At 41.5% G+C, this 16036-nt stretch overlaps 1 protein-coding gene across 7 annotated transcripts in view; it reads right to left on the bottom strand.

Annotated features, from left to right (window-relative positions):
- MAPK12 (mitogen-activated protein kinase 12) overlaps positions 1-14733 on the bottom strand; it is a 30198-nt gene extending 15465 nt beyond the window's left edge. For all 7 annotated transcript variants that reach the window (XR_015772453.1, XM_088054775.1, XM_088054776.1 and 4 more), the window contains exons 1-4: positions 14583-14733; positions 13761-13890; positions 4097-4155; positions 2687-2798 (exon numbers count right to left, since the gene is read on the bottom strand). Coding sequence is in view for 6 of the 7 variants with exons in the window: in XM_088054775.1 (XP_087910901.1) it covers positions 2687-2798; positions 4097-4155; positions 13761-13890; positions 14583-14698 (417 nt within the window). In the remaining variant the exon portion in view is untranslated. The remainder of the gene's footprint in view (positions 1-2686; positions 2799-4096; positions 4156-13760; positions 13891-14582) is intronic.
- Between the last annotated feature and the right edge of the window lie 1303 nt (positions 14734-16036).

Genomic DNA, 16036 nt, shown 5'->3' with positions numbered 1-16036 from the left:
GGAGAGCTATGTCATTGTTTTTAAGGGGTGGCACATCACATTGAATTTTGATAAATTACAAGGCTCACCAAAGAAAGAAAATGAGTATTTCATTCTCTGTAGAAAAAAAGACACTAAAATGTTAAGAACTGACAAAAAAGAACTGTACAGACTTGCAGAGCAAAGCCTGAAGAATTGATACAAATCCTCATGAACTCAGTTGTGACCTCAATTCATAAAGGTTTTTTAAAAGCAAGGCTGTTGAGCCCATTGTATACAATCAGTCCAGAACCAGCCTACAGACAGAATGTAGATGTGAAGCCTGCGTGAAACAACTGGGGGCTTAGCAAAAATCTCCCTTATCCCTTCACAGTACATCAGTCATGCAGAGTTCTTCCTACATGCGTTTAACTGTCACATGTAAACTGGTTGTTACAGTAGAATATGCAATGTGACAAAAATGATGAACAGCCTCCTTGCCTTTGACCAGACATAAATACAGATACCATAAAGTACTTATACACCCTGCAAAGGACAAATGCATATTGCAGGTCACATCTTTAACACAAAAAGAACCCCCTCAGAATAGACTCCATCAAAGTTGGAAGGTTAACAACAAAGTCATCATACAAATGAGAGGCTAAGCTTGAGAAGATGAGTTTTACCACAAAGATCTACAATGGCATACTCCCCTTTCCCAGGTGTTGCAAGCATTTTTCCCTTATAATGCCTCTACTGAATGCCAGCTAAAGTGTATGTTTGTTACCCATGCCCCGCCAAAAAAGCAATCCAAGTAAACACAGATGGGTTGTCTTTAACCCTTTAACCAGATAGAGCAGACCTTAAAAAGTACAAGATTTTCACGCAAAACTTGGCTAACCCTTTCTTAATCAGCTAATTTACTGATGATATCTGTAAAAGAATAAACAAATTACTGACTCATTTTCTTTTTTGTCTGCATGCTAGCAACACTGCTTTCAGCATAACACATTTCCCAGCACAGGAAATCTACAAGATTTGAAGGCTACAAGAATGTGCCTCAAACACCAGACCATTCCTATTTCTTAAAAATATTTCCAAATAGGTACGGGCTGAAATGGTTGGATGAGAATCCAAAATTTAATGGAAGAGATACAGTAAAGACTGTTCTCCAGAGTTTGCTGTGTAGTAAAAAGTGACAAAACAGCCTAGTAGCTGAATAATATTTTATTTTCTGCTGGTAATTTCGAGGTAAGTACAACTGTACTCTCAAAAACATGGGGTAAGAAACTATTCAGGTAAACCACTTCTTACAGAAGATCTATCACAGTTACTATCTCAGAATTCCTGCTGGTAACTGGTTGCCATGTAACTGCTTTTATTTTTATGTCCCTCCCACAGGAGACAGTCCTTCATGAACTCTTTCAGCATGTGTTCTTTACACAGGATGCAGTCCTTCAGGAGTGGACTGCTCCAGTGTGGGTTCCCCATGGGCCATTGGTCTTTCCACAAAACCTCCCAGGGGCCTGCTTCAGCCTGGCTTTCTGTGGGATGCAGCTTCATTTAGGCCACATCCCTGGGCCCCAGCATGGGGTCCTCCATGGCTGCTGTATGAATAGTTACTCTGTCGTGTTCCTTCATGGGTTGCAGAGGATCAATCTGCGCCACCATGGTCCTCATGACCTGCTGGGAAATCTCTACTCCAGCACCTGTACCATCTTCTCCCCCTCTGTCCTTACTGACCCTGGTGCCTGCAATGCTGCTTCACATTTTCTCACTCCCCTCTCACAGCCGCTTCACAGCATTTTTTTATCCCTCCTTAAATCTATTACCACAGACATGCCATGAATACTACTGATGGGCTCAGTTTTAGCCTGCAGTGGGTCTGCCTTGGAGCCAGCTGGAACTTTGTTCAACATGGAGGCAGTTCCTGGTATCCTCTCACAGAAGCCACTCCTGCAGGCTTCACTAACAAACAAACCTTGCCACGAACCTGCCCAATACATCCTCATAAATTCCTGCTTGTTTTCCTCCCATGTATGTCAACCATACACAGTTGCTCCATTTATCTTCCACATTTACTGATCCAACACACTTCAGTGTCAACCTTTGGGGCCGCAAGTTCTGCTCTGCTGGCCTCTGTCATATAGTTTATGTCACTAGGACCAAACTATGTTTCTAAGCCATTTCACTGGAATTAAATTAATTATTCATCCTTTCCATTACACTCAACCTAAGCTAATTATTTACAGTTCACATATTGCTTGCCTGTAAAGCTAGCACAAATGTTTTTCATCCCTGGTGAATGCCTCTCCTGGAAACCTTCTTCCCAGGCAGTTACCTGCAACTTAAACAGACCACTCCACTTACACAGTCCTTGAGACAACACTTATTAAGACATTGCTTTGTGACTAGGGAACTAATTATAAAACTGAAATTGTAACTCCACATTCAAAGTCCAGATTAGACGTGAATTTTCTCCAGCTTAAACAAATTTCCCCCAAACCTGGTTTTAGTTTACCTGACTTTAGTTCCTGCATTTGTAAAATGGGAATTATAGCACTTATAATGATTTAGATTTAATACATATTTTTTCTATACTAGATGAGATAAATTTCATCCTGCTATTAAATTACAAGTTAGCAAATTACAAGAGCTTATAGCTCTCCATAACTGTTTACTAGGAAAAAAAGGCTGTGAAATCAAAATAGTAGTAGAACTGGCAAACCTTTAAGCCTTTCAACATCTGATATACTAGGAACTGGATTCGGTCTTCAGTTAATTTCTCATGTTTCATTATCTTACTCAAGTCTGTTCCCATAAATGGCATGACGAGGTAGCTTAAAACAAAACAAAACAAAAAAAGGAAAGAAAACCAAACAGATTAACTTGATTAACTTTGTCATGTAAATTTAAACAATTGTATATTATAGTTCAATTACAGTATAAAATTATGGATCATTCCATTTACCAAACAATTCCATCAACATCATCCTCCTACCGTCCAAGCCCATCTGTTTTTATCTAATTGTGTTAAAGAGGTACTGCCCAGTTTTGTCACGGATTATGGAAATTTGATAGTTATCAGAACTAGCTTAGAAAGAAACTGACCAAAAGCCTCACGATATATCAAAGACAGCTACACAGAAAACTAACACATTCATGCAAGACAATGATCTCACAGTCATGACCACCTCATTAGACTAGCAAAATCTGGAGGATGATTTTGGGTCTCATTTAAAAGACAGTGCTTCAATGCTCATCATATAACATGTGCATTCTATTACATATGCTGAATAAAATGCTAGCACAATAGACAATACAGACAACATTCCTTTTGGCTCAACGATCAATATGAACATATGCTCCATGTTTCCCATACTTCATTTTCTACATTTTTCTGTCAGATAGCTTTCTTTGTTAACATATAAATACACAAGGTTGTTTAGGAAACATAGATACACTAGATAAAAATCCAGAACAGTTCTACTAACACAGGAAACCTACATCAAACCCAAAAGGATTTCTGAGCACTGTTTCTCTAGCAACTCTAATTCATCAGAATTGTAGCAGTAAACAAATAAATCAGCAGACATGTTAAGCATCTTGTGTAATAGCACCAAAAGGTCAGGGAGATGAGGTAGAAACAACCTGTATCAGATGCTGTTTGGACCACTGAATGGGGAAACAGTCACAGGGCACAACAGACCACAATGCAGACAAACACTAAAAAAATCGGCAGCACCAGCACTTTTGAACTGATCCTTGAATTCGGATGGGTCCCACTGAGATATGTACCATGTAGTAGGGTAACTTTCAGCCTACCTGACTGGGTTAAGAATTGTCCTACCATTTGAGCAACCTGGGCCTTAGGGTAAGAAATCAGTATTTATATGGTGGATTAGGGAATTCACTAAATTGCCATTTACTAAGGGCTGAAAGAAATACACACCTTGCAAGACAGGAAACTGGTTCAAATGACAATCTGAAACTCCAGCCCACCAAAGTTGCATGTAAGAGTCATATTAAGATGAAACTCAGAAAAAGAAAGTCCATGAAGCAACAGTTTTGAAATTCTCTATTTAAAAAAGCAAAGCAACAATGTTCTGCTCCAAAAAACAAATAACTTGGAACTTACAAGTCATTAAACTTTTCCAGTGTTACATCTGGTGTGAATACATCCAAAATTCCAATGACCTTAAAAAAAATAAAAAAATAAAATTAATGGCTGATTTGGCACAATAAAGCCTAAATTACCTAGTAAGTGAAAAAATATAATCTAAAATATAGTAAGACATTAGCTACAGGCATTAACATGGCAGAAAGAATACCTAAAGTAGTGCCAGGATTTGTTGTGTTAGATTTTATAATTCAGATGGCAGCTTTACCCTGTGATAAAAAAATATAAATATCTACTGGAACTACAAGTTCAGAGGCTAACTGTTTTATGTAAGGGGAGACAGTGTTTTATCACTTTAACTACTAAAGTGTTGAAAATAAACCAGAAGAATCAGTTTATAATATGAAGCACTTTTAAGTGCTCTGCACCTAGCTTGGTCTGATGATTATCAATGAAGTGCACTTTAAATATCTTCTAATTTCAGTAACAGGGTAATTTAGGTATATAGACTACAATAGCTTCTTGGAAGTCCAAAGAAGAAGCTAGAACTAAACTGTTTTTATTGAGAGAAAATTAGCAAGGACTTTATATGATTTACTATGGCTTATACCTTAGGTTCTCCAAAGAGTTTTTTTTGTCAAACAAAAGCATTCTATCACTGAACAAAGAAATAATAATCTTGTAAAATGGATTTTCCACCACAGCTTTTCCTATTAGTATAGTTTTTTGGGAGAACTACACAAACTGACTGGGTGCATTACACTAAATACCAATGCTTCTTTCAAGCCCATTGAACACCAGAAAATTAAATATACAGAACTCAATGCTCAAAAATAAATAGCTGGAATGATCTAAAGCTAAATTTTAGTTTAGATGCTGCTTTACACAGGCAGTGCCTAAATAACACAGGCTTTGAGCTGTTTCTTTTTTGAGTCTCTTTTCTACCCCTGCCGCTAACTCATGACCATTTCTGTCTCATCAGAGGAAGACTCCCAAGCCTCAAGAGTGCTTGTAGTGTTTCCCAAGTGCAGGCTGCTATGTCACAGAATCACAAAATATTTTGAGCTGGAAGGGACTCATATAGATCATCAAGTACAACTCTTGTGTGAACGGCCTGGAAGGGGATTGAACCCACAACTTTGCTGTTATTAGCAACATGAGGTTGTGCAGGACTTTGCTAGAAGCAAGCTAAAAGACTAATAAGCTTTACAACCTTGTTGAACCCCACCTTTGTGGCCATACAGACATTAGACTGTACATCAAGAACTCATCCAAATCAGTTATCTTTAAAAAAAAAGTGAAAATAAAGAGAAGCATGAGCAGAAATGGAGGGAGGAAATGCAAGAAAAGGACAAATTATTTAAAGCTTTAAATCCCCAACCACAATGAAATCCTTATTGCACATATTTTTAGTCTTTCCACATTAAGGGCAGACTTACTATGGTTAGCCTGGATATTATCAGAATGTCATAATGATGAAGAAGATAGAAAAACTAATAAAGATGAAGGCAGAAAATCACAACTCCCTTTCTTTGTAGCCACATATACCTTTGAAAAAAAGTCACTAATAATATTTACCTGGGCTGGTTATATGAAACTAATTAAAGAGAAATAAGTACTATAAAACAATCATTAAACCCACAGAGGATGTGGTTATTATTTGATGTAATACCTCTAGCGTTAACGTAACAGTGAGAATTTTCTTTTTTATGTCAGTTTTACATTAGGTTTTCCTTTTCTCTGTGGAGGTAGTGAGAGAAAGGAGGACAGGATTACAAAGATATACTCTGCAAAAGTGGAGTATAACACAGCTCTACAGGCATTTCCTAAGGCAGTGTGTGTACACAAACAGAGGCACAGAGCATACAGAGCCACAGAAGTTTTATGCTCTCCTCAGATGTACATATATGAAGAAGGAAGTTAACATTCTAGCAGTAATATTATTTAATATGTATCCTTCCTTACCAACCCCCACTTTCTCAAAAGTCTTACTTGTTCTCCTTGAGCAGGTATTTCCATGCCCTCATACACCTAGGTAAGAACCAGAAGAAAATAAACTCCATCACATCTGAATGTGATGACATTCAGTGAAAGACAGTGGGACACCACAATGAGAAGGGACACAGAGGAGGATCAAATAGTGTGGCTGCTCTATGACATGCATCTGTACACCAAGGCATTATCAGGCACCCCAGTGAAACACAGGAGCATGAAGAACATGTTTCCATGTAGAACATACTAACCCCAAAACTCACTAATGAAGTTCAGTAACATTCTAATGCACATCTATTCAAGTAAACAGAGCTCCTGGTACTTAATGCTGCCTGATGTTCATTATTGCTGAGGTAAGGCTGCAAACTTATGGAGACAAACCTATCATTGCTGCAAATCCTCTACAGTGAATGAAGCCACCAAGACCAATGCTCAGCTCCCAAAGAAGGGAATTTCAAATAATGAACCAGGAAACTCTTGAAATATTCTAAGGATTTCACAATACTTCTCTTGCTTTACAAGCTCAGTTTTCTGAAAGTCCTGAAATCCATCTTGGTGTCCAAAATAATAAGGCATACTAATAGTTAATCAATTTTAAAATGAAAGTGAAGCACTAATTTCCTTTTCCTCAGTGATCTTTATTTAATAATTGTGGCTAGGATTATTTTCCTGTGCTGAAGCAGAGTCATTCATATTTCCATTTAGGCCAGGGATTTTTTCAGCAATATTAAGCACAAGGAAATATGGGATAAAATAAATCTTCTAAAGATACAGCTCCAGCTACTTGTTCAGGAAAAGGGAAAGAAACGGACAGTGTAGTCAACTCCCTCCCCTACAATATGATGGAAAATCCTGTTTCTGTTTGAAACCTCTCAATTATTTGTAAGGAACTTTTTGATGGTCCAGCACTAAAATAAAAGCTATAAACAATGAAAAGAATAATTTATTTTTATAGTGTTTCCTATATAAAATGTAACAGAGATATCTGTGAAACCTTCTATAAATACATTTTTGGTGTTAACCAGCACAATTACTGACACTAGCAGATATGGAAGCCCAGCTAAGGAATGAATCTAGTACACTCTGCAATGGTAATGAAAAACATCTGTGGAAATCAGCAGCAGTGCTGCCTTTCAGCACCTTATTTTTACCCCAATTAACTCTGCCAAGAGGCAATGTCTCAAATAAATAAGCCCACAAAGAATGTATCTACTGTACATTTGACTTAAAAATAATCTGGATTTCTTCAGCCTGCACTGAAGTACTCTAATAGCTTTTATCTCAAGGATAGGGTGTAATACTGAGTCACTTCCATAGATCTACAGATTGGTTTGGATTGGAAGGGACCTTTAATCTCATGTAGTTCTAATCCCCTACCATCAGCAGGGACACTTTCCACTAGAGCAGGCTGCCCAAAGCCCCATCCAACTCAGCCTTGGACACTTCTAGGGATGAAGCATCCACATCTTCTTTGAACAACCTATGCCAGTACCTCACAACTCTCACAGTAAAGAATTTCTTCCTTACGTACAATCTAAATCTATCCTCTTTCAGTTTAAACTGTTGTCCCTTGTCCTGTCACTATGTGTGCTTGTAAAAAGTTCCTCTCCAGCTCTCTTGTAGCCCTGTTTGTGTACTGGAAGGCTGCTCTAAGGTCCCTCCAGAGCCTTCTCCAGGTAGAACAACTTCAACCCTCCCAGCCTGTCTTCATAAAAGAGATGATCCACAAAACTACGTATCTACTGGTCTAACTGGTTTTCCACAGGTATGCTTTCGCCCAATATATTTACTTTGAAGCCAGCAGGATCTGGGTATCAGCATCTCCAGCCTTTCTTAACCCTACTGTGTGCGTCCCCTGACCACACTCACCAACTTTACTGCTGTTAACAAATAAATAACAGGTCCACATTGGTAGGGTGGTTTCTGCCCTTCCTTTCTCTGATGACCTCTTTTCCAAACACTATTCCAACAGCAAAGCACAATGCTGAATAGTTCATTACCTCTACCCTCCCCTGCACTTTGATGTATTGGATTACTTCTATTCAAGAACTGATGCATTACATTACTGTAAAAGACAGTTTCTGATATAAGCAGCACTACATCAAGAAAAAACCTGAATCTAGTATAAATTAATAAGTAATGTAGGTTACATCTCTCATACAGTAAGTGCTGCTTTCTCTTGAAGATGTTATGCATGAAAACACAATGAAGCTGAGTGGCTTGAGCACTCAGGCTAAACACGGAAGTACATTTCTTAAGAGAGAGCCTTGCTGAACTACATATTATGTCACATTAAATTTTCTGTAGGATTAACTTCGTGTTCCTGTGCTGTTCTCATCATGGGCACCTGCATCCTTTTATTACACTAAGAACTCTCAATCTTTTTAAAATTTTTACTATTCATGCCAAGGCTTGTACCACAGTCACCTTTCTCCCTCACAGTGATGAGGGATGCCTGCAAGACCTCCTTTTCTCCTCCCAGTCAGCACACTGACACTCGCAAGCCATAACCATGAGCATCACCACACTCTTCCTTCAAAGGATTCATATGCAACACTGGACAGATTCAAATCCTGCAGACAGACTCATCTTCATCTCTAGACTGGATGGCAATCAAAAGAGAAAGTTTGGGTTTCAGTGCTGCTTTTCGTATTTCCATGTCATGGAATGAGCTCATCAGTCTGCTTTACCAGTAGCCAAGGCTGGGTGTGAATAAATGGCTACCAGCTGAAGCCCAGCCTACGTAAAGCACCTATTAGTCTAGTTAGGAAAATAGGCAGAAATTACTATGCTGACTTACTGACTTTTGAGTACCAAAATTAAATTACTCCAGTGTCCTGTTAGCTCCCTAGATGTGCTTTCAGCCTGCAGAAACGCAGACAGGAGTGTTTCTCCCTTACAAATTTTTGACAACAATAAACTGCCCAGTTATAACTGTGTTTTTGCTTTCATAAGGACAAATAAGGAGATCTGCCATTTCCAAACAGGAAATATATGCACTTCAGTGGCATAGATGTACCCAAAGAATGTGAATTTTTATTTGGTGCAGTCCTGCAGGACTTGCTGCAGGAAACCTCTTCTAACACAGTGAGCACACTCTCATCCATTACAGCATCACTCATCTACAACTCCCTTGTTGGTCTGAGTCTGTACACTGCAGATGCTGTTGCTTTCCACTGCTCATGTCAGGCTGGAAGAACTGCAAAGGGTGACAGATTTAAGATTTTTCTCAAGCAAGAACATATTGTGACCAACTATTTTCTCTGGAACTAATTCTTCCCCTGGTTGACACTCTTTTTATTTTTTCAAAATAAAAAAGAAAACAGAATTAAAAAGCAGCCAACCTAAAAGTGTACCATCCTCAGAAATGCAACTGCAGAGAGACAGATAACTTGGTGTCTGCTAGATATCCAATTCCTTCCAAAGAGGAAGAAAATGCTACATGCTTCTCATAATACAAAACACACACTGGTCTTCAGATGTGGGAATACACCAGAGAATAATTTCCACTCTGAGCAATGAATGAGAGCATAATATAGAGTACCTTTAAACAAATACAGCGGTGGCCTCTTACATACAGACTTTCTAGGAAGTGAAAACATCTGTAGAATATTAACTGACCCAAGAAATGTTTAATGGGCATTTGTCAGAAATTTTACACCAGAAACACATTCAGACTAACTGGCAGAACTGCATTAGGATTCCCGTGGGTGCCTATATGTACACATAGGCATATACCTATGTACAAACACCACACTTTGCAAAAACCCCACTCTGTTCTGACATGAGCCATCAGCATGACCCGTTGCTCTTCCTCTCACCAGTGCCATCTCTCCTTGCCAGCTATTCTGCATTCCTGCTTGAAAACTTCTCTAAACAAACTGAAGATGAGGAGAGCACCAGGGCTGGACCACTGCAAACAACTGTGCACTTGTTTCAACAAAGCAGGTATCAAGGTATCACTTACAGTCCAAATGTATAAGAAAATCCAAGTTGTTTGCCAAAAGAAACTAGAGGCTCTGCACCTCCACTTACTTGTCTGGGTTTCACTCTGCATACACAGACATCTCCATTAACTGCAGAAAAATACACAAATGTAGAGCTATGCAAATGTTTGAGAGCTAAAGCCAGGGCCAAAGTTATGCTGGACATATTTTCACTGCTTTTGGTTTTAAGCCAGAGCTATAATAGGTAAATTTTAAAGGTCCTCATTTCAAATGAACTCAAAATGGACAGAAACATGGAACAGAAGCAGCACTAATGGAAAGTATTTCCTGAAGGTAAAAAGACTGCTCCTCTGTACAAGATTCAGCAGATGTGAATGAAATAATGAAGAGCTGCTAAGACTGTGGTAGGATGAATACTACAAACTAGCATGATTAAATGAAGGAGAAAAACAACTCCAAGAAGTGCTTTCTTCATTTTGCCTTAACTGTGTTTACTCCTTATTTCCATACCATGCCCTTCCATATACCAGCTATTTATACAGCTGCAGAGTGATCTAGCAGCATATCCTACTGGAAACAAACTTTTCTTTCTGACAATGTCTTAGGAATTGATCTGGGTTAGACTGCTTAGTAGAAGAAACAGCTTATGGAGTTTTGGAAACATCCCGTGTCCTCTCAAATTAAAAGGCCTACAAAAAAAATAAATAAATCATACCAGTGCCATTAAAGACCAATTTATCTCTTAACAGGCAAGTCTCATCCTCTTCACACACAGCCTCTGTCTCTTGGCCCTCCACACTTCTTTGGATTTGTTTGCCAAGGGCTGATGAGAAGTCCCATGTGATCAAGTCTGCACAGTTCATACAGGAACATTCCTCAATACATGGTCTACATAGAAATATGCCTCACTACATTTACTTGAGAGATCTTACAGAGAGCAAAGGTCTAATGAAAGGTGGTATGCCAGCAACCAGTCACCTCCTCCTGAAAATGCCTGAATAGATAAGCAAATTGACCTGTGACTTAGCTTCCCTACAAAGTGAAATACAAATCCAATAAAATTCGGTAGAATTACTCCTGTATTTGCTTTTACAGGATTTCTGGTCATCCTACAATCCTTCTGCATAAAAAGATGAGCATATTTCTCAAAGGGGCTATAACGGAGGTCATCTAGGGTATTAAGCATTAATTTTCCTCCATTTTTCTTCACTGACATGCTGATGAATTGTATCACTGAGACACAGGTTTAATGGTATCTTCTGCTATCTTAATGGAGGATCAGAGCTGCTATTTTTAACACAATGTGTCAGACCATTATAATTTCTTACATCATTCTGAATACAGCATAAGGTTAAATAAACTGTGATAATGTATTGCTGTATGCTTAACACAAAAATTCCCTGAAAGCTACGAGGGGTAGAGATGGTCCACTGAGAGGTAATCATAGTGAAAAAATAAAACATGAAACTTTCCATAAAAGCAAATATCAAATGCCTCATGATTACAGAAGTAATTTTGAATCAAAAACAGGTCAGAAGAGTGAACTGGATGTAATTTTAACTATCAAATAAACAGAAGGAAAGTCTTAACTGTGACAGTGGTGAGATAGTGGAACAGCCTGCCCAGAGAAGTTGTGGATGCCCCATCCCTGGAAGTGTTCAAGGTCAGGCTGGATGGGGTTCTGAGCAACCTGGTTTAGTGAAAGGTATCCCTGTCCACAGCAGAAGGGTTAGAACTAGATGATCTTTCATATCCCTTTCAATGCAGGCCATTTTGTGGTTCTATGTTTCTATGACATATGCAAAAAGAAGCAAAGCTCTTTGACAGAGCGACTGTGGGTCTAAAGGGTCGGGCTGAAAATCACAATGAGAAGCAATACTGCCATTCTGGTTTAATTTTGGATGGGTAGAACAGCTAACGGAGTACCCTTGAGATCAGCTCACGAACTGAAAATCCTAAAAGGCATTGCTGCTGCTTCTAATTCACCATGGCCAACACAACTGACAAAAGGGAGTGAGGCTGGGGTGGCAGACAGGAATTGTCTTAATGGCTGTACTGCCATGTCAGTCTCATCACAGATGGGTGGAACAGTCAGTTTCTGCCTCCAATCCCTGCAGGATCATTTATTTTGTCTTTGTTCTCTAATAAGTAAATGCCATAATTCATGCTAAAACTTTTCCTTAGTACATAAACCTCTTCTTTCTGTGGCCCAAACTGTTTCCCAAGATTGTAAATCATTCCCTTCCTTCATATATATTGATCTGTAACTTGTACAGATTGTCCTTAGGTTCCCCAGTGAGCATTTTCTTCTGAACTCTTTAATTATTAATTGATCCCACAGCGGAGTTCTAGGGTATTGTTCAAAAGGGCATACACTTCATAAAACCTGCTAAGAGTGGAAAATGCTACCAAACAGATTATTCTGGGAAGTGGAAGAAAAATAATCTCAAAATTCTGGACACAGTTAGGAGCTTGGCAACTGCACGGGCTGCTCTGCTCCCAAAAGTTCACTAAAGAAAATGCTGAGAGTATTAAAGCCCATATACAGAAGTTTTCTGCAAACATTAACTCCTAAACATATGCAGCACTGGTTATAAGGCAGTTACTTTGAAGTAATCAGACTAAAAGTTTTAGATTAAAACAAGCAGAGTTTCTTAAGCCTACAAAAAGCTCTTTTTCCATCTGGACTGTCAGAATAGCCCACAGACTATTCCTCAAACAAACCTAGTTTGTACTCACAATATTAGTATTATAATGTTTAATGGCAATGACCAGTTATTGTTATTACCACTTTCTCTCATCCTCACTTTTGATGTCTCAGCTTTTTGTGAAGGCCCTCTGAATGGAAGTATGCTCTAATATTCCACATCAACTAACATTTTAAACTATGTTCTTATGCATAATTTTAACAACTCCCTCCAAACTATATGGGTTTTTTATCCCATATGCATTCTTCATGAACAGCACTTAAAACTACTACTGTGACTCTGGGACTCTTCTCAGCTGGAATCCATGCTTTCACTCCATAAATCCTATTTTTGCACAAACTTCCTCTTTATTTTTCCTAAACCCCTAAGCAGTATTGGGATCATGAATCACTCTCCCAATCACACTTTCAGTACTTCTTTCTACAGCTGTTCTTTGATGTTACATGGGAATTATGTTCAGAATTCTATTACCTATTCTCTACTTCACAGTAAAGGAATTTGTTTAGTAATTTGCAGACCTTCCCCATTTCCCATTACTATCAGCCTGAAAGGTTCAAATGCTTCATGAAAAATAAAAAATAGAGAAAAACTCTAACCTATCCCCAAAAAATATGGGTATGTGCATCTTCATGCAAGCCCAAGGGAATAAAAAAAAAAAAAAAAGAAAAAAAAAGAGGAAAAGAAGATGCTGGCACCTGAAACCCATGGATCTGTGCTCTGTATTCTCCCACAACACACACGAACATAGTAATGGAGAATGTAATTTCTGGTCTTTAATCCCTCTCATTAGCACTGAGCATATTGCACTGTGGTCCTAATGTTCCCCACCCAATCTTTCCTACGTGGAAATTAAGTGGTGTTTCCCACAGGATATTCTCGTTTGTGTGAATTGAAGTTTGTAGGATAGGCAGATAAAAAACCAGGCTGAAAGATTCCATTATTCCATTCAGCTACACATCTGCCTTGTCCAAATCTACATATTTTCTTTGATTTAGAGCGCCTAAGCTGTGGTTTTGAGCTAACAACTTAACTCACGTTTTCATGCTTCATGTGTTTCAGGAGACGCAGCTCTCGGTAAGCTCGTTTGGCAAAGAGTTCAGACTGAAACGGCCGGTACAATTTCTTAATGGCCACTTTGGTACCACTTCTTCCATCGACGGCTGAGCTTTAAGGGAAAATAGTCTGGTGAGCAAGGACCGAAGCAAGTCTGCAGACCTCAGCAAACCCGGCCAGCACCGGGCAGCGGCTGCATCCTACCCCGCGCTGCCGGGCTCTCGGCCCGCAGCCGCCCGTGCCACGGGGGCAGACCACCTCCCCAAAGCACCTCCGCCAGCAGCCATCTCATTTCGATCGTTTAAAGCCTGCCAGACTCTGTGATGAAATGTAGACAATTATCAAAAGCTTTAAAGAGAAACATCTGCGGAGTGGAAAAAGAAAAACCCCCAAGCCAAAAGTAAGACAAAAAACCCCATAAAACGCCCAAACGCACCACCAATGCAGAGCCAAACCAAGGGGCCCACCCCAAGGGCTACAACACCCCGAGCTTCAGGGACGCTGCCGCTCCGGGGTGCCGCGGGCAGCGCTCCCCGGCAGGGCTGGGACAGCGCTCCGGTCTCTGCTCGCTCCAGGGACGGAACAAGCGAACAGGCCGGTCCGGGGCGGCCCCGCTGTTCACCTGGCCGCCCCTCTGCCCCCGAGGGGCCAGCAGCACTGGGCGGGGCCAGCCCGGGTCCAACAACCGGGAAAAGTTGGCAGGGAGCAACACGCCACAGGGCCGGGCCCGGCAGCACCCCCCGGGCCGGGACAGAAGCCGCCGCCGCCGCCCGCCCCCGGGCTGCCCCCCGCCGCCCCGCTCACCACACGGCTCCGTAGGCGCCGGACCCCACCGGCTGCAGGTCCCGGTAGCGGTCCCGCACTTCCCAGAGGGTCTTGGTGATCTCCTGCCGGTAGAAGCCATTCTGGGGGGAGGACATGGCGCTGCCGACCCCCGCCGGCACACGCCGACAAAGAGCCCGGGCCGGGGGAGCGGGAGCGGCCGGCTCCGCCGAGCCGGGCTGCGCTGAGGGGCTGGGCCTGAGCGAGCGGCACCGCCCGCGCCCGCCCCGCGCAGCCCCGCCCGCCGCCCCCCTCAGCGCGGGGGACCGGCACTGGGAGCGGCCCCGGCCCCGCGGCGCCCTGCGTCCCCTCCTGCGCCGGCGTCTGGGGCAGCTCTCCACCGAGGCTGAGGCGCGAGGGTCGCGGTGTCCCGGCGGCGGCCGAGCGTGTCCGGACAGGGAGGCAGGTGCCGAGGCTCTCGCTGTCCATGCGAGTCCTTGCGGTGGGGACCAAACCCCTCCCGGCCGTCTCTTCCCCGCCACGGTGCGAACCCTCACGGGGGCCCGTTTTGCGTTTATGCTCAGGTTCCTGTGAGGTGCCATCGGCTGCTGCATCAAATTGTTAAGGAGTACGAGAAGCTGTAGCTGGTAGAGCTGGGAGTCCAAAAGTGAGCTTTTGTATGGCCTCTGTCCGGAGCTGAGGGGTCCCCAAATCATCCCAGGGTCAGACCACAAGTTACAACAGTATTTCATATAGTTAAATAAAAACCAGCATACACTTGGTTCAGGTGCTCAGAGCAAGTGGTCCTGTGCATGGCTGAAGTGAACTGGAATGGAATTGTTGCAGCAGTGGTTTGAAATGATTGCAGCGCTGGAGTACGGACAAGACCAACCTTCTCACTAGCTCTGTAATAAATAGGCCTGGGTAAGCAACACGTGTAAGGCAAAGACGTGGTTTAAAATACGTTTCATATGTTCTCTGTTTGAATATAATTAAAATTACTGTCCTTCAGGGTCTGGTACAGCCTTTGTTTTGTTTGACTTCACCCCTGAGCAGTGTTGCTGAGGTTAGATAATTCAGATTTGCTGTCACTAGAGTTCAATTTGTGGTTTAACTCTAAAGGGGCAATCTGGAGAAGTTTCATGGCTCCCAGTGCCATTTTGGTAGTTGCCAGGGGCACAGCCCTTTTTGTGCCTGACTACCAAACGTGGAAGAGCTGCCCTGCCCTTGCTCCTCCAGGGGTACAGGAAGAACACAACCTTCCAGCTGCCAGCCCTGGTTTCCAGTGCTGCTCTCCACTGACCTGTTTGAATCTCTGGTTTAGTGAGAATGGAGAGCAACCTTCTGACATTTGACAGTTAACGTGAGCCTTGTGAGAAGTGTTAGATCAATGGTAGATGCTTACTTTTAAAAATCCACTGCCCCAGGTGATTATTTTTTAATTTCTGACATCCCTTCTATGCTGTTTGCCATTCAGATACCGGTGTGATATGTGG

The sequence above is a fragment of the Pseudopodoces humilis genome, chromosome 5 (genome assembly GCF_049639895.1).
Source record: "Pseudopodoces humilis isolate 2021_Gansu_Grassland_sample_001 chromosome 5, ASM4963989v1, whole genome shotgun sequence".
In the NCBI taxonomy this organism is placed as follows: Eukaryota; Metazoa; Chordata; class Aves; order Passeriformes; family Paridae; genus Pseudopodoces; species Pseudopodoces humilis.
The sequence above is the reverse complement of the archived record's forward strand: the minus strand, read 5'-3'. Positions and strand labels throughout refer to the sequence as shown.